This window comes from Lethenteron reissneri, chromosome 31 (assembly GCF_015708825.2).
Source record: "Lethenteron reissneri isolate LAM-NWPU_2019-01 chromosome 31, ASM1570882v1, whole genome shotgun sequence".
NCBI lineage: Eukaryota > Metazoa > Chordata > Hyperoartia > Petromyzontiformes > Petromyzontidae > Lethenteron > Lethenteron reissneri.
The window spans coordinates 7,637,782-7,660,221 of record NC_083809.1 but is presented as its reverse complement, the minus strand read 5'-3'; the positions used below and the strand labels follow the sequence as shown (position 1 = coordinate 7,660,221).

The 22,440-nt window shown below is 43.9% G+C and overlaps 1 protein-coding gene across 1 annotated transcript; it reads right to left on the bottom strand.

Moving 5' to 3' along the window:
• Positions 1-1,086: 1,086 nt before the first annotated feature.
• Positions 1,087-22,021, bottom strand: ERICH2 (glutamate rich 2). The gene is made up of 6 exons (XM_061563640.1): positions 21,963-22,021; positions 10,160-10,224; positions 6,303-6,508; positions 4,442-4,499; positions 3,266-3,337; positions 1,087-1,688 (listed from the first exon to the last, which is right to left on the bottom strand). The coding sequence occupies exons 1-6, from the start codon at positions 21,980-21,982 to the stop codon at positions 1,510-1,512; spliced, it is 600 nt and encodes a 199-aa protein (XP_061419624.1). The 5' UTR covers positions 21,983-22,021; the 3' UTR covers positions 1,087-1,509.
• Positions 22,022-22,440: the final 419 nt, after the last annotated feature.

Here is a 22,440-nt window from a genome sequence, read left to right as displayed (position 1 = left end):
TGAATGGGCACTTAGTGTAAAGTTGTGTTGCCGTTCTAGGGATTTGCTCGATTGAAAAACTGGCCACATTGATCAGAACACGTCATAGGCGACGGTGATGTCAATAGCCTTTGTTCACAGCGGCACACAGAGGCTCGAGTTCGAGTGGCCTGTGTCACCTCCCCTGACCTCTCTATGTGCTGTGAAGAATGCCCTTTCTTGAAGAATGACCATTCTTCACAGCACATTGAAGGGTCAGTGGTATGGTGGCCTCTCACTCTACCTCTCTATCGGCCATAAAGAAAGGCCATTGCACGAAACGTTGACTGATCCATATTTTTTTTAAGGCTGTGTTCATAATCAAACTTTTTGGGTTTAGATCGCGTTATTTATAAATGTGTCGTAACCCTCCACCACCCGACAAGGCCAATCAGTAAAAAAGTGTCACTTTGACAAAAGATAAATAGTTCACTGCTTTAGCCCACCGGTGTGTTGAAGCGTGAAACCACAACATTTACAATTTGAGTACGACGTTTCGCTGATAATTGCATCCAGCATCATCGGGCAATTCGCCAGAATGGTGAGGCTCTGCTCTGTCTCCCATTCTTACATAAAGCAGCAGCAGGGTGACGTCATCATTAACTCATTAACTCATTAACTCATCAGGTGCAACGATTTGAGGGGGGGGGGTTATTGTAATTATATACGAGATTAGTAATCAGGCAGTTGTTACGATGCGAGTTGTAGATTAGTAATCAGTTGTAATGTGTTTTATTGTGATTATGCTACGTTAGTAATTAGTTAGTGTTTGTTTGCCCTATAAGGAATTGTAATGTATCTTATTTAAGGCTGTGTTATTGATAAATGTTTTTGTTTGTGAGTTGTACTTCTGTATCACGGACAACGCAGAATCACCAACGAAATCTGTCGACGACTGATGAAAAGGCTCGTCCTGCCACAAGCACTCCAGCCACTAATTGTTGAGCCACATGTTGTAATCATATCAGGATTTGCATTCAAATTTAAGCCACCGTTGGGTGCCATAGTGTGAAATATAAACGCTTTAAAAGTCAACACCGCTCCACAGAACAATGCCACACAAACGTGTTATTGTTGATGCGGGTTTTATGAATCAGGGAATGCGCGTTGCATTGAGAGCATTGTTGACAAGTAGATAATCAACGGATCATCCTTCTAAAACATTTATCTAACTAACCAAGGAGATGGAGAAATACAATCAGTCCGTTTATAGATGCGAGGTGGATTATTACAGGACAGAATTGCAAAAGGGTGGTGGGGCAACTTGGGAAGGGCTTCATCCAGCAGTGGAATGACCATGGTCGATGATGTTAATGTTGCTGTTCCATAAAGCATTAACTGACAAACCGACTATGGCAAGGCACGAGGTATTCAAATAGTCTCTTTGCACTTGGTAAAGGACCACTGCTTAATCCTCCAATGTCTCCCTTGATGGATTGACATTGTCTTGAAATGAGAATGTGCTGACTTGAATACAATTGTAACGATGTATTATTTGATGCTAATTTGTTGAAGGTTTAAGCATAATGCATTGCGTCTGAAAGGTTCATCTTCATCCTCTTCACTGTCATCATCATCGTCGTCGTCGTCGAGATCATCGTCGTCGTCATCATCACTCTCTTCATCATCATCTTCATCGCTGCTGTCTTCGTGTTGAGATGCCTCGACCTCTAGCGAAAGCAGACAACACATACACAGTGTCAGAAAATACACGCAGAAAGATACAGATTCCGATACAATGAATACATGCAGAACAATGTGCAGCTTGTCTAATTCGTGTTGTCTGCTGACCGACAGGCATTCTGAGACAAAGTGTCTTAGTCGTGGTGTTTGTGTAATCAAAGGCAACCCCTTGACCATTTGACTGATGAAGTTTCATCAGCAGTAGGTCCTTTGCTGTAATGCTGCACATTAGCGGGTTGCGGGGTGACAATTCACACATCTTGTGATTTTATGATTTAGGGGTGTGATTCGAGAACATATTACATTTAATACTGGTGAAATTTAGCACCTTTGGTGATTTGAGGGGTGATTTGAAGCCATTACATACAACACGACATGAATAAAAACATTATTTCTGCAAACACAATTCCATAAAAAAACTATTATGGATGATATTTGTCGCGTAAGCTTTTGTGTTAAACTAAGAAGTCTAATGGATTTCGGGGCCTGTGTAAGTCTTGAACCTAGACCTTATTACGTCTCTCACACAGCACATCGTAACACTTCAGGTAATTCATCAATTCAGGCTGCCCCGAAACCCTTCTAACTCCGCTCCTTTGATCCTCTTCGCCATCCTTTCTAACGGTCTCCCGAACGACCCCTCATCTCCATTTGGATTTTTTCCCGGGCATCTTCATATTACCCCGACGACCAATCCGATTGCAATGGTTCTCCACCTTCCAATCAGATCGTGCACGATGAGGTCGGCTCTGCCCCCCGTGAGAGCTCCCCGCCAATGAGAGTCGAGACCGCCATTCAACTCGCGAGTCGTTAGGTCCCGGTGAGTATTTATTCGTGTATTTATTTATCAGCAGGGTTCACCTCTCGACATCCCTTACACAAGTATCTGTGAGATGTGTAGACATACAGACGCAATGATGCAACCCTCAGGGAAGTCCTGTGAATCGAGGAAAACAGTCGCCTTCCCAATCATCAGGACCTCAATAATGTCCCTCGTCGTCGCATGAAGTCACGGCAAGCTCTTTTGAACTCATGCGCTTAACCTCAAACAATGTAAATTCAACCCCGGTGAAGACTGGAGAGCTGAATGGAGTTCAAAAGAACTCACAAACAAACACCTTGTTGTGAAAGACCCAACGCAGAAGGTCCCTGAGTTTTATCTTCCACGAAGCTCGTGGTCCACCCGAAATCGCATCCGTACAAACCATGGCAGATTCGGAAAACTGATGCACAAATGGAAAATTTTAAAAAAACTCTCCAGTATGCGATTGTGATCATCTAAAAATTACCATACAACACATAACGATGCAATTCCCGATCCACAAATACGAAGGAGACATTACAGCGATACACTCCGCTGCTCCTGACGCTGCTATCTTGGCTTGACCACCGAAATGTGAAATTGTCATCGTTGCTCTGCATCTATGTCAGCCATACGAAAGAAAGAAGACAGATGGAGAGGGCTACAAAACGAGTAGAGGCAGAGAGAGACTGCAAGGCAGACAGACGGATAAATATGTACACAGATAGGACGAACATACTGGGAGGCGGGGAGATGACCGACCTTGAGTGATCCTCGCTTCGATAACAGGCAGGTACTGCTTGGCTTCTGCATTGTGCGGCTCGAAAATCAAGACTGCGAGTGGTGAACGCACACAGGGGGAAGTGTTATAAAACGGCCTAAGGAGCCAAATCCTTCGCAAGTGTGCATCCACAGACAGAAAGACAGACAAAAAATGACGTTTATATATAAGATTAATAGAGCACCTTAGATACAGTTGTGTTTGTTTCTGATTTTTATGTTTTGATTTTGGCACGTTGGTGACCCAGGTCACTGTTGCAAATGAAACTCATCCTAGTCTCTAGAGTTCTCGCCTGGTTTTTTAAAACTTTAAACTATGCCATTGTGCTCACAGCGAACATATAGCTGTTGTCTGCAAATGAGCGGAGATTCACTCTATGTTTTGACTGCTCATTCGGATAGGTCAGACGTGTGGATGATGAAAAGCTGATGACATTTGACCGTTGCTCTGCCTGTTGGCTATGAAATAAACCTGAACAGTAAAATTCCGTAGATGTTCTCTTGAGAAGCAGGAGATTTATCTTCTTGGTTCTTTCGGTAAAGTCACGTAGAATGGAAATAATAAAATAATAAAAATAAAACATCATTCAGAGTCATTCAGACTCTGTCTTCTCGACAGACCTGTTCTTCACCTGAGGACGGCTGCTTGCGTCGTGAGAATTGTATTTTATTATGTTTTATTTTTTTAATTTTATTATTTCCATTCTATGTGACTTTACCGAAAGAACCAAGAAGATGAATCCCTGCAGTCACGAAAGCTTTAAATCGAGAAGCAGGAGATTGTTTGACTTGTTTTGAGTCAATCTGGCCTATATAGCTGTATTATTTCAATGCCATTAATACTTATGCTTTTGACCAAATTACCTGGACTGCGTCCGATCTTGTCAGAATGCAGAAGCAAAGCAAAGCTAGGCCTACAGAGTGCTTGCATGTGCGACCACCGTTCCTAACATGTGCAAGATACTTCTACGGAGCTACGTTGTGGGCGACAGAACAAAGTGCAGCAACATCTATTGTTGTACTTTACTTGAGCTTCACCGTCTATGCTCATTGCCATCGCCAATCCACGCTGGCTAGCTGAGTGGAGTATATTCATATAATCCAACAGTAGGTGTATCTCCTGACAGAAGAATGTAAAAAAAGAACTTCCATACTCACTCATCTCACAGAGCTTCCTTGCTAGCTTGTAGTCGGCACCCATTATCGCTCCAAGGAACTGTTAACAGTCAGACAAATCACCACCTCCAGACACCGCTACAGCGAGATCTAGAGGTGGCTGGGTGTGCTCGTGGGCTCAATGGTCATGTCAGAGTCGGTTAGCCAGCCGCTGAAGTCCAAGGTTCCAATCCCAGGCTATGAACTTACCCAACACCCTAAGAGTTCCCAAACAGTTACTGCATATTCTTTGGTTCTTTCGGTAAAGTCACGTAGGTAAAAAATTTAAATTAATAAAAGTAAAATAAAAATAAAATAAAAATCACGACGTTTCGGAGGCAACACAAGCCTCCGTCTTCAGGTGGAACCGTCACAGCACGATAGCTGTATCAGCTGTTGCCTCCGAAACGTCGTGATTTTTATTTTATTTTTTATTATACTTTTATTAATTTTAATTTTTTACCTACGTGACTTTACCGAAAAAACCTAAGAATATGAATCCTTGCAGTCACGAAAGCTTCAAATCTAGTTACTGCATACTCTTTGGTTCTTTCGGTAAAGTCACGTTGGTATAAAATAAATTAAATTACCGAAAGAACCAAAGAGTATGGATCCCTGCAGTCACGAAAACTTCAAATCTAGAGTGTTACTGCGTGTCGAGCTGATGGGTGTCATTGTAATTTTTTAGAAATTTCAATTGCGGGAGTGTTGGCAAAAACGGTGAACCCCGTAACAAGAGTTAAATACACCTTCAAATAGCCGTTACGGACCAGCATGGTGAAGTGTGGACAAACAACGCCAATTCTAGATTTGAAGCTTTCGTGACTGCAAGGATTCATATTCTTAGGTTTTTTTCGGTAAAGTCACGTAGGTAAAAAATTAAAATTAATAAAAGTAAAATAAAATAAAAATCACGACGTTTCGGAGACAACACAAGCTTCCATCTTTAGGTGGAACCGTCACAGCACGATAGCCGTATCACTTGCCTTTGACCAAACGATAGCTGTATCACTTGATACAGCTGTCGTGCTGTGACGGTTCCACCTGAAGACGGGAGCTTGTGTTGCCTCCGAAACGTCGTGATTTTTATTTATTTTATTTTACTTTTATTAATTTGAATTTTTTACCTACGTGACTTTACCGAAAAAACCTAAGAATATGAAACAACACCCATGACAAACGTGGTGTGGAGGTTGTTCGAGACTGGCCTCTATTACAGGAATGTGGAATTTCCACCACCGTCTCAAAACTGTCTATGTAAATGAGCACCATATGATGAACATATTTATTTCATATGAATATAATTGGTGCCTAGTTCCTGGTATGTGTTTTCCTCTTTTTCTATCGGTCTATCTTTCGAAAGAGACTCAGTGTGGGGGGTCACCTTCTTTTAAATAGTCGATTGGATGGAAATGTATATGAACATGGATAACCATTTGTCAATCCACTGCAGGATTAGGGCCTCCCAATGTGCAGCTTATGGAGGTTATTTAACCATACTTCACCACACTGGTCAGTGCAGGCTGGTGGAGGCGGGGAGCATAGAAGTACAGTCAAATGTATTTTGTTGAAAATGCCCTCTGCTGCCCACCACGGCTATTTGAATGTATATTGTCAACCATAGATAAACTTTTGCGTGATTTGGTCATTCCCATAGGTGTAGAAATGCAGAGGGCAAGCGGAAATGTTTAATGTTTTCCCCACCACCAACTCTTTAGACCGAGGGAGAAAGTTATTGCTGTGACCCCTCAACTAATAGCTTCTAATGGCCCCTTTGGCTATGCGATATGAGTCTCCATGGCTACGTGTCTCCCCCTCCAACATCACAAGCATCCACATACATCAGCTGGTTTCTGCACTTCACCTCAGCCATTAACTCAAGGGGTGCCGTCCTCTTCTCCTCCTCTTCGTCGTCGTCATCCTCCTCCTTCTCCACCTCCTCATTCCCATTTGCATTTGCACCATCTTCAGACTGTTTCCCTCCTCCCTGGGCAGCTCCCCCAGCGCCTTTCCCTTTCAACGGTCGCTGTAACACACCCTGCCTGGCAGGGCTTGAAATATGGCACCGACCTACAAAGACAAAGATCCCCCATATAGCCTTAACAGACTGTAGGGGCAAGTGCTGTTAGTGAGCACCTATGAAGGCCGACCTACACACACACCCACACATGCACGCGCGCACGTGTGCACGCACACCCATGCAGATTAAAAGACAAAGATACCCCCGTATGGTCAACAAAGACTACTGGGTGTAAGTGTTGTTAGCGAGCACCTATGAAGGTCGGGGGGTGACTTGGCCAGAAATAAGCCTGTAAGTGATTGTATCGACAGTACTGATGTTTCCACAATGCACCAGGCACTCATTAAAGTGTAAGTCGACCTAGGGGAGCCCTAGAACTTCAGAATCAAAATCTTTATTTAGACTGGAGGAATCTAACGAGCAATGAAATATTTTTCACAGATGTCCAGTAGGGGCAGGTCAGCAAAGTTAGAATAACAAACGAGACAACAAAAACGATTGGAGTGAAAAGTAGAGATAAGGTAAGCAAGTAACTAAACTAATTAAATAATAGAGACCATATAAGTACAAACTGCATAAGTACATCTAGCCAATGTGTCCACTCTACATTCAAGCTTGGGCAAGGCAACAGAACAACAATAACAGCCCCAGAAGACAACACAGTCCTTCAATAAAAGAGCACATTAAAATGTAACTATTGAGACACGGGTAAGAATCAATGTTACAAATCACATTTGCAAATGCGGTTGAGCTAAAAAGTTGGTGCTGCAACGGCAAAGGCTTTGTCATCTACTCCAATTCTTGTTCTAGGGATAGTTAAAAAGCAATTAGATGTACGTTTTATGTTGATTTGGTTTGCATGTATGCATGAACTTCGTTCACATCGTACATTTGACAATGGGGTTACTGAATTAGCTAAGTAAAGCACATGTTTTCCAGTACGGATTTTATGAATGAACAGGGCCCAATGTAGATTTTTGGTGTCAAAAATATGTCCTGCTGATCTAAATTTGTGCATTAAATCCATTGACAATGTCTCGTGAAGTTCTTTGCCATCCAGACTTTTTCAGATATCACTTGCCACTTAAAATAGCCGTGGCCCGAGGTCGCTGTGTTCATAGCGCAGCTTGATAACCACTATGCCACCGCTCCCCACATATATACACATACGTAAACATGCATGTGCCCACTCACTCACACACGTATGCACACACACAGAGGCATCCAAAGGCTTGCATTCGTAATTAAGACAAAGAGATGACTGGGTGGCACAGGGGACTAATATTGTGTCAAGGGCACTGAACCGGTACTACTGGGAGCCTGGGTTCAACTCTAGGCAATCATACATGAACAAATCAAATAGTCCATTTTAGCAGGTTACAGTAAGTATTCTAGTATAGCAGGTTTACTACATCATATATAAACCACAATATTACATTTAGTTTGCCGCAAATGTGCTTACTTCCAAGTGTGAAACTCAAACATGTTGGTTTGATTGACTCGTGACGAACACTGTTTGCAGGGCAACACAAATGCTTGCCCATTCCAGAGATATAAATGCCTGTTCAACGACTTCAGATGTCGTTTGTGACATTCTATTCGGTTTCTCTGATTCCAAAGAACACAGGATGAGATGTTACTATCCTTTGTGCAAGCACTTCCAAGAGTTCATGAACAGTGAGCCTGGTGAAATTTGGGGAGCGCATCATCAGTAGTGAACCTTTGGTTCCTAGGGTGTTTCGGCCTTTCATACTATACACCCTCCCCAAAGGCGGCCAGCGACAGGGTGATCAATCCTACGCTTGCGTCCCATTCCCAATTAGTCATAGGAGTTGCCTTGTTGTTGATAGCCAACATCCCATGGGACTATGCATGGCAGGGGCGTCCTCCTCCCTGAGTCAAGCATTGTTGACTGCATACCTCCTGGCCCTCTCACTTTGGGGCCCAGCTGGGGTCTTTCCTCTTCATCCAGAGCCACTGACTGCTGCCTTCTGCCACCTCCGATACAGCTCTGATTGCCGAACGCTGGCTCTGGCCCTTAATTCCCAGGTCTCTAAGCAGTCTGGTTGTAGATGTTGCCACAAAACCTCTGCAGCCCACCCATATAAGGTCGTGCATTGGGATGTTCTCCGAGTTCCAAAATAAAATTGTGTTGTCTCGTGACATGGTGCCAATTACGGAACTAAAATGTAAACGAGACGTAAAAACATGGGGAAACACGTAGCCACGTGGTCTTCTTCTTTCGTATGGAATTAGAAAAGCAACGGATGGGTCTTTTTAATTGTACTTTGAGTTTGAAAATAAATCCAGTCATTTAACACGTAGGCTTTCGTGACCAATATTATTCATGATAAAGGTTTTTGGGTTAGATCGCGTTATTTATAAATGTGTCGCAACCCTCCACCACCCGACACGGCCAATCAGTAAAAAATGTGTCACGTTGACAAAAGACAAATAGTTCACTTGTTTAGCCCACCGCTGTGTTGAAGAGCGAATCCACAACATTTAAAATGTTTTAGTACGACGTTTTGCTGGTAATTACATCCAGTATCATCGGGTGATTTGCGAGAATAGTGAAGCCCTCCCTTCAGTCATGTCTAGGGTCGCCAGGTGGATTCCATTTGTACCTCCTGCAAAAGCGTGCGATGGACAACGTTCGGTGATGCGAGTCACAATTAGGTGACTTTAATTCCACACAATTAGGTAACTTAATTCCACACGTCTGGCGGAGGTAGCCTGCATCACCCGTGCGTATGGAATTATAAAATGGTTAAGAGCTTTGCGAACGAGACAAGGAGAGTCCAGGTTAGTTCCTTGGTAAGATATATTTCTGGCACCCCATATATCCCAGATGGTGGTTTTGAGATGAGACTTCAATGTTAGAAAGTGAGTGCAGTTATGAAATCAGGCAGTAGGAAGTTGGGACAATGTATGCTGGCATCTACAGCATTGGCTGTAATGACTTCTTATCTTGTTGTCGATTTATTCGTCGAAGCTGGGCTGAGATGCAACACATTCCTGCGGAGGGAGCTGGTAGGAGCGTTGGGTTGCTGGGTCAATGGCCAGGGTCAACGGCGGCGTGGTGTATTCCGCAAATATGCCCGACTGTGAGGGCGGGCACAAGCCGGCGTGAGTAGGTTAAACATTGAGTTTTATAAGGGCACCACGGGGTGACCAGCCCCTTCCCACCCAGCCCCACCCCTCCCACCCCCCACCCAGCCCCACCCCACCCTCCCCTCTCCACCCAACCCCACCCCTCCCCTCCCATTTTTGGATGCACGAACGGACAGATGGACGGACACAATAATCCCCTGTGGGCTGGTGTAACCAGGAGGTTCCTACCAGTATTAACCAAGCCAAATTTCTCATGCGATGTAACCTTTTTGTGCAATTACTGGTGATAAGGCTGAGACCAAAAAATATCACTACCCAGGAAAAATCCTGGTTGAATTTTTAGTGGCTCAAATCTTCACTCAACTCCATCATCTATCTGCGTTTAAAATCAGCACCACTTAGTTGGCTAACCCTATCTAAAGACTAACTCCGAACTGTAAAAAATATGGAATTTCCACCACTGGCTTAGGTTTGCCAGTGATGATAAACATCTCTCAATGACTTTGGTTTGTTTAAATTATCTCTCACCTTGCTTGTAATGTAGTGGTGGAGCAAATGAATGGTACAGGAAATAATGTGATTCTTACCATCATTGTGAATACAGGCACCTGGATGCCTCATTCGGCAGTTCTCCCGAGACAAGGCAGCCCCACTGCGCACCACACACAAACGCATTCTCCTTAACCTTTAGCTTCTCCTACAAGGATATAATTATGATGTGCTGTAACGGTTAGCACACTGAACTTGTAATCCAGATGTCACCAGTTTACGTCTCCCAGCATGGCATTTGACACAAATGGTCAAGTTTTTTTAAAATCCCCCAGCTGCCCACCCAGAAGTACAAATGGGTGCCCCACAGCGATCGGCAGGGCAATTGTGGTGGCGTAAAGTGGAGGCCCTTCCACCAGCAATGGTGTGAGAAAAAAATTGCAGGGCTGCACATATACCATAAATAAGTTAAAACTTATTTTTACAGGGAGATAAGTCTACAGTCATTAATTTATTTTAAATATAATTTATCTGGCAGGGTGGTCCTGTTGGAACAGTGCTTGACTCACGATCACAAGGGCACGGGTTAAAATCCTGATCGTAAGTTCATTCCTCTGGGTTCAGTACTGCATTGTGGGAAGTCAACAGTGGTCAACATGTGAAGAGACTGGCATTTAACGTGGGAATGTGGCATTCTCATAATCGGTTTTACGTTGGCAATGAAGATGAGTTACACCCCAATGAGCAAGAAAAAAATCCCATTTATATTTGAATAGCATTATCGACATGAAATCATGAGATGAAGGCATTTTCATCCAGAACTCACGCAACGAGCAAAAAGTTATTTGTGCATCGCAAAAAAAAAGTCATCAGCAATTGATCAATGCATTCGTCAAACAAGCCAATATTTTTCCTATCTACGTGACTTCACCGAAAGAACCAAAGAGTATGAATTCCTGCAGTCACGAAAGCTTCAAATCAGGAGCAAATATGTATTTCAGGCATTGGTAGATGGATTAAGACCATCGATTTAAACACTTGAGAATCTGGTTTCATTGTGTATGAATCAAACCCAGATTCGAACCCAGGTCTCCTTAGCATGCCAGCTCAGTTCTCCAACATAGCCATGCTGTATCACCTGAGTCCCCCTCGCCACCTCCTCTGGCAGTCATGCCCTTCTGTGGCATGAAACAATTAGTAGGAACCAAAAGAATCAAATGAATGTGTTTGAAAAGTGAGAACATTGATTTTGTCAACAATAAATCACATTTGTGTCCAGATGTAATGATCCCGGGCATGTCAAGTGTAATGGTCATTTAGTCAATTTATGTGACCTTAGCCTAAGGCAAACATTTGGTCTAGGCGAAGGAGTCGTCTTTGGTTTCTCATTGCGCTTCGTGACTTGTTTTTAATCACAACTATCGCCGCTGTTGTGATCATCATCTGCTCACCACTAAGCCGGTTTGCATCGAATCCGGTGTTTGATTCCTACTGCGGTCTCTAAACAGTAATTTCTGCCAAAGTGCCAGTATTTTGTTTCAAGGATTCAAAGGTGGATATAAGATCATGAACTGTCCACACACAAAACTGGGATTAACCACGAGTGCCTGAACTTCAAATCTAAAACCATAACTTTGCTATTGCCAGTTAAGTGTGTATGACATGGCCATGATAAGCCACTAAAGCTATCTAGGTATTTCTCTCACAGTATTCTTTCACGGAATTTTTTGTTTAAATATGGCGTGCCGTTTAAAAATGTTCATGAACATAACTATTTGGCAGCTATAGCGAAATCAAATCAATAAACTCAGTACAAATTGTCTCAGTGGGAGCAAGCTGACCACTCGGAATTACCACCCATTCAGTGTGCGTGATGATGGTAAGACAATTCAACAGAAAGGCCACCTTGGGACATGTCTCCCATTATGCCTTTACATGTTGATAGCTTGCATTCTTGACAGTTTGGTTAAATGACAGTTCGATTAAAGGAGTATGTGCAATATTCACCAATGGATCCTAAGAATTCTAAATATGCTTTAGATGTACTCGGAATCGAGCATCTCCACTGAATCCTAAACATGCCGAAAATGCCTTAGGTTCTGAGTATTAAGCATTACCACCAGCGCATCCCAAGTATAATGCATATACATTACCACGTTTTAATGTGTATTGCTTTGATTAATTAATGAAAATATTTAACGTGGATAATCCCTTGAGATGGAACGTTTTATTTGCAAGTGTATACAGGGTGTGATTTGTATCATACATTGCGTGCATGTAATGACACGCATACAAACATATTAAATATAGCTATTTATAACACTAAGTTATTTGACTTAAATGTTAAGAATATTAAAATATTTTTACGACCTGTACCTCCACAGCCATGTACCTATTCTCGTTTAGAAAATCAGGAATGTCCCCTGGCAAATCAGCATGCAATAAATATTTTTTTTGGTGTGCCAATATCGCCCGGCATGAGTGCACATTAAAACGCAACGGGAACGGTACATGGGAGACGGAACAACATGAACTTATAAAGACCTTCATGACCTCAGCGGCTAACACCGACAGCCTCCCAAAGAGGACCCTGGTTTATGTTACCAGACTGGACGTGGCGGTTTTGCCTCTCCTCCCTCATCTCTGCATTTCACCCCCACTTTGGCTCATGAGCAAAAAACTAATGCCCAGCTACACACCGCCAAGGACAAGTCAGAATGGTGTATGGGCAAGATCAAGGTAACACTTACATCCTGAAGTGTAGTTTGCGTACAAGCATGTGCACCTGTGTTTGTCTTTGTGTCTCCGAGTGTGTAAATGTGTCTTATGCGTGTTTCTGTGTGTCGTGTATGTGAATGGTAGTGTAGCAGTTAGCGCGCTGCGCTACAAACCTGGTGATCCGGGTTCGATTCCCACTCACGGCCAACATCAATGACGATTATCTGAACCGGTCCTGGGCCTCCCCTAGGTCGACTCAGCCTCAAATTAGTATCTGCTGCAGAGTGTAAATATCGCCACTGGGGTGACAAAAATGTGGCCGGGCGTGGTGTTGGCCACCCACCCCCTCGAGTACCGTGCCGGCCTTCATAGGTGCTCGCTAGCAGCACTTGCCCCTACAGTCTGTTAAGGCTATACGGGGGATCTTTGTCTTTGTGTATGTGTGTACCTGGCCTTGTGTGTGCCTTAACGTATGTGTCAAAGTGTGTGTGTGCTGGCTAATAGCACTTGCCCCAACAGTCTATTAAAGGTTATACGGGGGATATGTGTGTGTGTGCTATATGGAACGGTAGTGCAGCGGTTTGTGCACTACGTTGCATCAAAGATATATGGGCTCGATTTCCAGCCATGCACAGCATTAGTAAGCAATATCTAAACCCGGCCCCTAGGTTTACTCAGCCTAGAATATATTACCTAAGAGTGTTTGTATAATTAAAGAACAGGGAGACAAAGGCAGCCAGTGGTACTGGCAAAATCACCCCATCAAGCACCATGCTGACTCTAGTCAGTGCTTGATATGCACTTATGGTATTTTAGTGTGTGTGTGGTTTTTTTAAGTAGTGGGGAGCGGTAGTGTGACGGTTAGCGAGCTGCGCTACATACCTGGCGACCCGGGTTCGATTCCCACTCATGACCAGCATCAGTGATGAATATATGAACCAGTCCTGAGCTTCCCCTAGGTCGACTCAACCTCAAATTAGTACCTGATGCGATGTGTAAACATTGCAACTTGAGAGACAAATGCGGCCAGGCGTGGTGTTAGCCACCCACCCCCTCGTCTGCGTGCCAGCCTGTATAGGTGCTCGCTAACAGCACTTGCCCCAACAGTCTGTTGGGGCTATACGGGGGATCTTTGTCTTTTTTAAGTTCAATTAATCATCAGACGTTGGACTTTACGTCACGTTAGGGTATAAATCAAAGTGTCACCAAGCGTGGGATAGTGCTCATCTTTGTTGCCCTCAGCTAGTTTTTGAAATGTGACATTCTAATGAAATTACCAGTGCCTCTAGCGATAGCAGACAACCAATTTCTACTCCTGACAAAATAGTAACAATTTTATTGATCCTGAAAGAATAACTAGCAGTCAACCCTCAACAACGACATGAACTAGTCACAATCCTAGTGGATTTACTCTGGACTCTAACTTTAGAGGTTTCTTTTATTTAACGTAACGTAGCTTAGGACCCCGTCGTCATGAGATAATGCCGACGTGGAGATCGTATAAATCAGCCTCAAGTACTGTACTGAAGAAGCTTGACTCAATGTATCACTCGGCCTTAAGATTTGCATTGAACTGCCCATATAGGACTCATCACTGTGATCTCTACATTGGGTCAAACTTAACATCTCTGAATGTTCGACGGCTTGTGCACCAGATCTTATTTATTCATGATGTACTTACAAAAAAATCCGCAGATTACCTGCTGGATTTCCTCTCTGTTTCAAAGAACAAATTTGACCTAAGTTCTACACTCATTTACCAGCTTCATATGCCCTATTGCCGTACATATACTGGAGGAATGGCCTTTGCTATTAATGCCCCCAGGGTCTGGAATGCTGTTGCCAATAAATTGAAACTTGAGTCACTACCTATAAGATCTTCACTCAAAACTGCTCTAGAGGAGTTGTACACCCCTAGCTGCCAGTGCTATTCAGTGGCCTACTCGCTCCGGATGATCGCTACAAAGTATGACCTGTGTTTTGATTTAGTGTGCTGATCTTAAAGGTGCATTGAAAAATGATAATATTCCGATTGATGCTCCTGCTGTTGTGGAGTGACTCATGCAGCCAGCTATGGCTGCAGGGTTTTGGTAGTACATGTTGTTTATGCCATTTATTGTGAATATTCCGTCACAGTTCAGTATGATCACGGTTTCATTGCTTTCATGGCTTTATTTTGGTGACTTCGAAAAGTGTATTGGTTTAGCCATGTATGTTTGTTGTAGTACAGAGTTAGACTGATGGCCTTAATCTAAGTTGTCTTGTGGTTGTTTGACTTGCATCCCACTGGGATTTTTTCACACAGCGTTGGTGTACGGTGATTTTTTCTGCAATATTTTGCTGTCTTTTCTTGGATTTTCTGTTTGCACTCAGTCACATATTCACTTTAAGATGTTCTTTGTTCGTGTTTTTGTTTTTTGTTTGTTGCGGTTGCACCCGATTCAAGAGCCGAATGGCTCACAGGGCTATACCTAATAAATTAACTTGAACTTGTATGACCGAGCAGACCGAGATGACTTAAAGACAGCTCGGACGTGAAGACAGCTACGATGGCCCGAGTCACTCTCCACAGACCCCGAACATCCTTTCTTGCCCTGCTTTTATCCTCGTGGATTCTCCGGGGGTATTTCCCCAGCTGTCTCTTTTGGACACTCTGGGGAATTTCCCCAACCAAGATCCTCCAGACTTGCTGCATCCAGCCTCGCTGACACCCTGTCTTCACCTCGAGACTTACCAACAAAGTCTTCACATCAGTACTAGGCCACAACCAAATGGATAATGATATAACTGATAGTTACCTACTACTTATACTGTTATAATCATCAGCCATGACCGATTTACAGCTGGATGAAGACCTACTCAAGTCATCAACACGCTTACATTTCTTATTTCCAGGGCCCCCAAACCACCCTTACCCCTACCAACCAACAACAGCGGGAAGGGAGGCGGGGTATGAATGTTCTTTTCAGATATCAGCCTCAGGCAGTTCTGGCTAAAATAAAGCCCTGAACATCACAAGCCTCCATAATCCTGAAATTACGGTAATTGCTTCATCTCCACAATGGACGCGTTCCTCCTTTGCACCATTTTGTTTGCGCAAACGTTGTTCCCAGTTTCATTGCGTCTATATTTATCCCCACATGTCCAACCAAGTCTTCCTTTAAGATACACAAACGAACTAAATCACGGTAACAAACAGATTAACAGAGAAGCAAACAATTGGCGACAACTTCGTGAAATATCGACAGGAAATATTTTTGCACCGAAAATTGCCAGAAACTAATTTTCCACCAACATGTCGATTGAGATTTGTGTTTTCCCAGTGGGCATATGCAATTACGTTATGCAATTAAACGAGCTATTAATGGACTACACTGGTAGTGGTGCACATGCACAAATGCAACGTTGCCTCGGCTGAGACCCTAAAACTCATTACACGTGACAACCTGGTTTATTGAGTGGCTACGGTCAGGAATCGAACCAAAGTCCTCAGAGATGCTGTCTCAATGTTGATACAGGTAACAGCTCTCCGAGACACCTTGCCTCAGGGATCAAACTTATGAGTTACTTAATAATAGGTCTCTCTAACGCGACGATGTCCAGCGTTCCTTCACGCTCGGTCAAGTGGCTGGCCACAAGGCAATCATCCACGACACACATACCCTTTATACCCCTTTGCAATGATTGACTGAATTAAGCTGAGCATCAGAAGATATTATCCATTTTTTTGGTGCAGTTATTGGTGTTGAGACCATCAGCCTCACGATACATAACCTGGTTGAATCTCGAGTGGCTGAAACCCAAATTCAACCCCAAATTCTCAGCGGTGTGAGCTCAGCGAGTCTGACACAAACATTGAGCCAAATAAGCCACCCACCACCCAAAAGACTGCATTATTGGCAATACTTTTCCCAGTGATTGCAAACAAAGAGAGGGATAATAATTTGACAAGACCAGCATGACAGTCCCATCAATATGGTATTAAGGTACAAAGGTCAATACATCTATAAATCAATTCCTTTAGTTACAATATCCATTTTCAACTCAACTTCTCCATTAGCCTAAAACCATACTCTTTGGTTTTTTCGGTAAAGTCACGTAGGTATAAAATAAAACCAATGCGCTAGGAAAGCACACGTTGAGACTACTTCTTTTACCTGGGGCGAAATATACGTCTTTTAAAGTAACAAACTTATCTGCTTTATCACATGTGTGTGTTACCTGAGGCTAAACAAAATGATTTCCTGTACTTGATTTTTTTTCTTTTACAAAAAAAGGAATGTACTTCATTCTGGACCAAGTGTGTAATTCAGCTGATGGAGAACTGGTGGGTCATCCAACGATGTGTATGAACAAGTGAAAACGTCTACGCTCAAACCAACGTGGGGCGGACAGGCGGGGCTCATCTCCAATGGTGTCCCTGAACCAGTGTTGAAAACGTCTGTTTGCTGTGACATGTGCCAATCTCTACGTAGGTCAACCACTATTAACTTCGTACAAGTATCAAGATGTCATCATGGCAAAAGCCACCGATGCTACCACACCTCGTCAGTGCCTTCTTTCTTTTAATTGCAGCAGCTGCACAGTAGATGTGGGACCTCAAAATAATTCCTAACAGTATTCCAGCATTTGCTCATAGGTCTTCCCCTTGGACGCCAAATTAGTTGCGACTGTTCAGTCCTTCCTCCATCCTGTACACATCGCACCTTATTTTTGCGATATATCTACAACACTTGCCTATGTTTTCTTTCGTACTTCTACATAGCTTATCCTATAACTTAAAAACATAGCTTTTCATAGTAAATACAGTGATCAATACAGTATTGGGTTTGGGTTATGCCACGTGGTAGATCTATTACAAAATTATTGTCATTCACTCTCCCCCACCCGACAAGATTGCCAGATGTATAAAGATGTTATTTATACATGCCAATTTATTGATCAAATTCTGACCAATACAGCTGATTGGTGGCTTAATACATTTCATGACTGTTTTTACAGCAACCTACAATGTTTTGCTCAAACTGTTTGAGCTTCATCAGGAAATTAACATGGAAATTGAGTGTGCTTTCTCAACTGACTCTATACTAAAGTAAGTCTATGCTAAAGTAACTTAAAACTCTTTTAACTTCCAAATGATTCATACAAAGTGCAGCGGAGTCACCACATATCTTATGATCTAAAAGTACTGTACAGCGAGCAATACATATTTTATGTGGGTGGATTGTGCAATGGTTACAGCATTTGGTTTGGAATTGGAGAGCAGAGCTCAAATCGAGTTAGGAGGTTGAATCAACCTTCATCCCTCCAGGATCTAATAAAAGTACCACTCATACTCTTTCGGTAAAGTCACGTAATTAAGATTTTGGAAATCTTTTTGGTAACACCTGCTATGTATGGTAACGTGATGGTTTTGATCGGCTTCTTAGGGGGTTGTTTCTCCATGGTTGGAGAAACAGATTTGCCAATACATGCAGTCCGAGTACCCATTAATCATGAGGGCCTGGTGTACATGTTCCAGTTCACTGGCTAGGTGGTGTTGGTTCGTAAAGCTGTTTCTCTTAAACAAACACAAGATCCAGGTCTGATTCAATACAGTACACAAAATCCGTCATCTAATCCCATCTGTGAAGGATGTCATTCCTGACATGCAATATCCTGGAGTCTGCAAACTGAGTTGTACCTGCGGTGGCAGTTACATTGGGGAAACGAAACGACATGTCTCGGACCGTGTTCGCGAACACACGGCAGATCTGAAACAAGGCTGAACCTCTGCCGTGGCTGACCATTGTTATAACGCTGTGGGCTCGCATGATATTGTTTTTTCCGAGACCAAGGTACTCTGCAAACCTTCGGGCTACTATCAAAGGTTTGTTCATGAAGCCATCTAGATATATAAACATAGACATAACTTCAACCGAGAAGATGGATACAAATTGAGAAATCATTGGAAGGATGTTATTAACCAGGTAAAACCTTAACTGTTTATGGTTGTTCCATCATATCTGCCGGGTACTCGTCTATTTTCCCGAGTTAATTTCCCCCCCCCCGCATCCCCAGCGTCCCACTTCCAGCCCCGCCCACTCCCCCCCTCCCCCCCCAGATTCACTTCCTCTCTCCCCCTAGCGCTCACGCAGCCCCCCCATCCCCCTACCCCACCTCCCTCTCTCTCTCCCCCCTTGCTCCCCCCCCACCCTTCTTACCTATATAACCTTTTGCCACGGCAGCTCTCTCGCCCACTGCATTGGCATTGTTGCTGCATTGGCATTGTTGCTGCATTGGCACTGCTGCTACATTGGCATTGTTGCTGCATTGGCATTGTTGCTGCATTGGCATTGCTGCTACATTGACATTGTTGCTGCATTGGCATTGTTGCTGCATTGGCATTGCTGCTACATTGACATTGTTGCTGCATTGGCATTGCTGCTGCATTGGCATTTTTGCTGCATTGGCATTGCTGCTACATTGACATTGCTGCTGCATTGGCATTGTTGCTGCATTGGCATTGTTGCTGCATTGGCATTGCTGCTACATTGACATTGTTGCTGCATTGGCATTGTTGCTGCATTGGCACTCGTGCACCGCCCATGCTCCTGGTGCTGTTGATACACTTGGGCTACGCCCATCACCAAACCTTTATAAGCAGTTTGCCTTTAGAGGCTGACTCCTTTGCCTGATGACGACCGCTTGTGTTGCGATCGGAACGTCGTGATTTGTTTCATTTTATTTCTACCTACGTGACTTTACCGAAAGAACCAAAGAGTATGGATTCCTGCAGTCACGAAACTTCATATCAAAAAGTACCACTCAGTTGGAAGTCAACAATGGTTGTCTTTGGCTAAACTTGCCCCAACTATTGGAATGTCGAAACCCCACATCTGGCTCAGGATAAAAAATGACATGAGCATTCGCCCCCCCCCCCCCCCCTGCATTCATTTGAATGAGAAACTACTTTGACGCAAGTCTGCAGTGTTAATCGAACCAATTACTCCATGTAAATGGCTGAGCAGCAGCCTGTCTGCTGCTTGTTGCAAAGGTTCACGGCTCAGGCCCAGCGCCATCCTGGATAATACTGCTGTTGTGTATTCACCAAAAAATAACCACCGTCTGTTTCACAGTGAACGCCAAAGATCATGTGACGTTATTTGAAAAAAAAGGCCAGGTGTGCTGGCATTCATGGTACAAATTTGCCGACAAATATTATCCACAAAATAACCTGGTGTTTGTTAAAAACCACACAGCAACATCGTCCCCGATTGGCAGACAATACCAACATGTGAAGCATGGCACCTTCACGATAGCTTTGCACTACAAGAATGGCGCAAATACAAATATACTAATTATGTTTTATGGAAGTGTTATTAAATGGCTCAGTGGTGAGCGTTCGGTTAACATCCAGTTAATTCCCAGCAGGCCGCGTGTGCAGGAGATGTGTAAGGCACAATCCCATTCCAGCATTAGCATTTACATACGCACGGGTATGAGGAAAGGCTATTAATAACACGAGACAGCGCTCGTGCTGGTAATGTCAAGGTGCTGTGGAAATTTAACAATGCGGACATTAACACTAACCCTGGGTAGGCTTAACGTTGCGAGGAAATATGAATTGGGTTCAGTGCGAGTGTTTCCTTTTAGGGAGATAATTGGTGCAATAAATAATGTGCCTACACACGTTTGCACCGAGAACGTGACATTTAATCAATGAAGATGCAGAAATATATACTTTTAAAATATGCACCTGTTACAATGCTTTGCTCAGCGTAAGTGGATGAGACAGTCAGTGTGGATGATAATCCATCTGGTCCTGATTGCAGATCAAGTCAGAGTCTTCAAGCTCAAATGAGCTCTGGACAACACTCAAGTCTGTTCGCAGCCTTGAGTGGTTAATTTTCACATTCCCATGACATGGTCCAGGACGATCACTGTTGACTTCCCACGAAGATGATTTCCTACAAAGTGCCAATTTTATCAACATCAAAAGAATGATGTGATAATGGCACAATTACAATACAACTGCTGGGATCTGCAGATATGATGGCAAATACAAAATGTTTGACTATACTGTTTTTTTCCAAATCACTCACACCTATCTTCTAGTTGATTAAGAATGCGACATCCAGACCCCTTTCATTCCATCCCAAACACAAATTTAAAAAAAAGTTCATGGACTCACCCCCCACCCCCACCACCGACCCGTCACATCACATCTCACTCTATCCTAGGTGTAATCCCAATGTTTAAGCGTTCCTCTTTGGGGGTTCATAAAGGCTCCAGCAGACACACAACCAGCATTGCTGACGTCTTGGGTTAAATACCTAGCGCTGGGCTTGTCAATCACCAGTGAACTGACAAAACAGCTGTGAATTATTTTTTTTAGTATGGGGCCGTCCATAAATGACGTCACGCGATTTTGAACGATGTTTGCCCCCCCCCTCGTCACAAAGTCAGACCCCCCCCTCAAATATGACGTCACAAAGCTCTACCCCCCCCCCTCCCCAAAACCATATTTCCATTTTGAAAATAAAACATGCTTCAAATCGCTTTAAACTACTGTCATTGTAGTGCGTATTTAATGTGGCGCTGCACTCTGACGTTGTAGGAGTGTTGTTATGACAATTAGTGTTGTTATAACAATTCTATATTTATTAAAAGTTTCGCATTTTGATGTGACGTCACATTTATCCCCCCCCCTCGTCACACATCGTCGCAAATGTCTGACCCCCCCCCCCCCAGGTGCGTGACGTCATTTATGGACGGCCCCTTTGCTTTGAATGATTATAATATTTAATGGGAAAAGTATAGCGCCGTCAGTGTAGGTATGAGGTAATTGAAAGGACCGCCGAAGCACTGATAGCGCCTTGCAAAACATACTAGTGAAAATGAAACAATGACACGTTTGATACGAACGAATTTGCGTGTTTAATCGTAGTTAAACAAGTAAAAACAAATCTTAAGTTTAAAAAAAAAGAGCCTTCGCAACGCGTTTACGCGCCCCAAAGTCGGCCGGCGCGGTGTAAACCCCCACCTCCCCGTGCCTTTTAAAAGTGGCGTCAACAAAAAATAGCAGCGTCAATAACAGTAAACGTTACTTCACCAAGGCGACAATGATGTTTAAAAAGTTATAACGAGGCGTGTTTGCCGAGTTGTCGATTAATAAACATTCAGCAGCCGCCACCATGTTACCTTGGCTTCCCGGTTGCCATGGCGACGCCGACCGGAAGTGGAAATGACGAGTCACGCGAAGGTGGGGGGGGGGGGGGACAAGGGGGTGTGGGGGGATGTGGGGGGGATGATAAGGGAGGGGGTGTGGGGGGATGTGGAGGGAGGGGTGTGGGGGGATGTGGAGGGAGGGGTGTGGGGGGATGTGAAGGGAGGGGGTGTGGGGGATGTGGAGGGTGGGGGTGTGGGGGTGAGAAGGGAGGGGTGTGGGGGGATGTGGAGGGAGGGGTTGTGGGGGGATGTGGAGGGAGGGGGTGTGGGGGGATGTGGAGGGAGGGGGTGTGGGAGGATGTGGAGGGAGGGGGTGTGGGAGGATGTGGAGGGAGGGGTGTGGGGGGATGTGGAGGGAGGGGGTGTGGGGGGATGTGGAGGGAGGGGGTGTGGGGAGATGTGGAGGGAGGGGGTGTGGGGGGATGTGGAGGGAGGGGGTGTGGGGAGATGT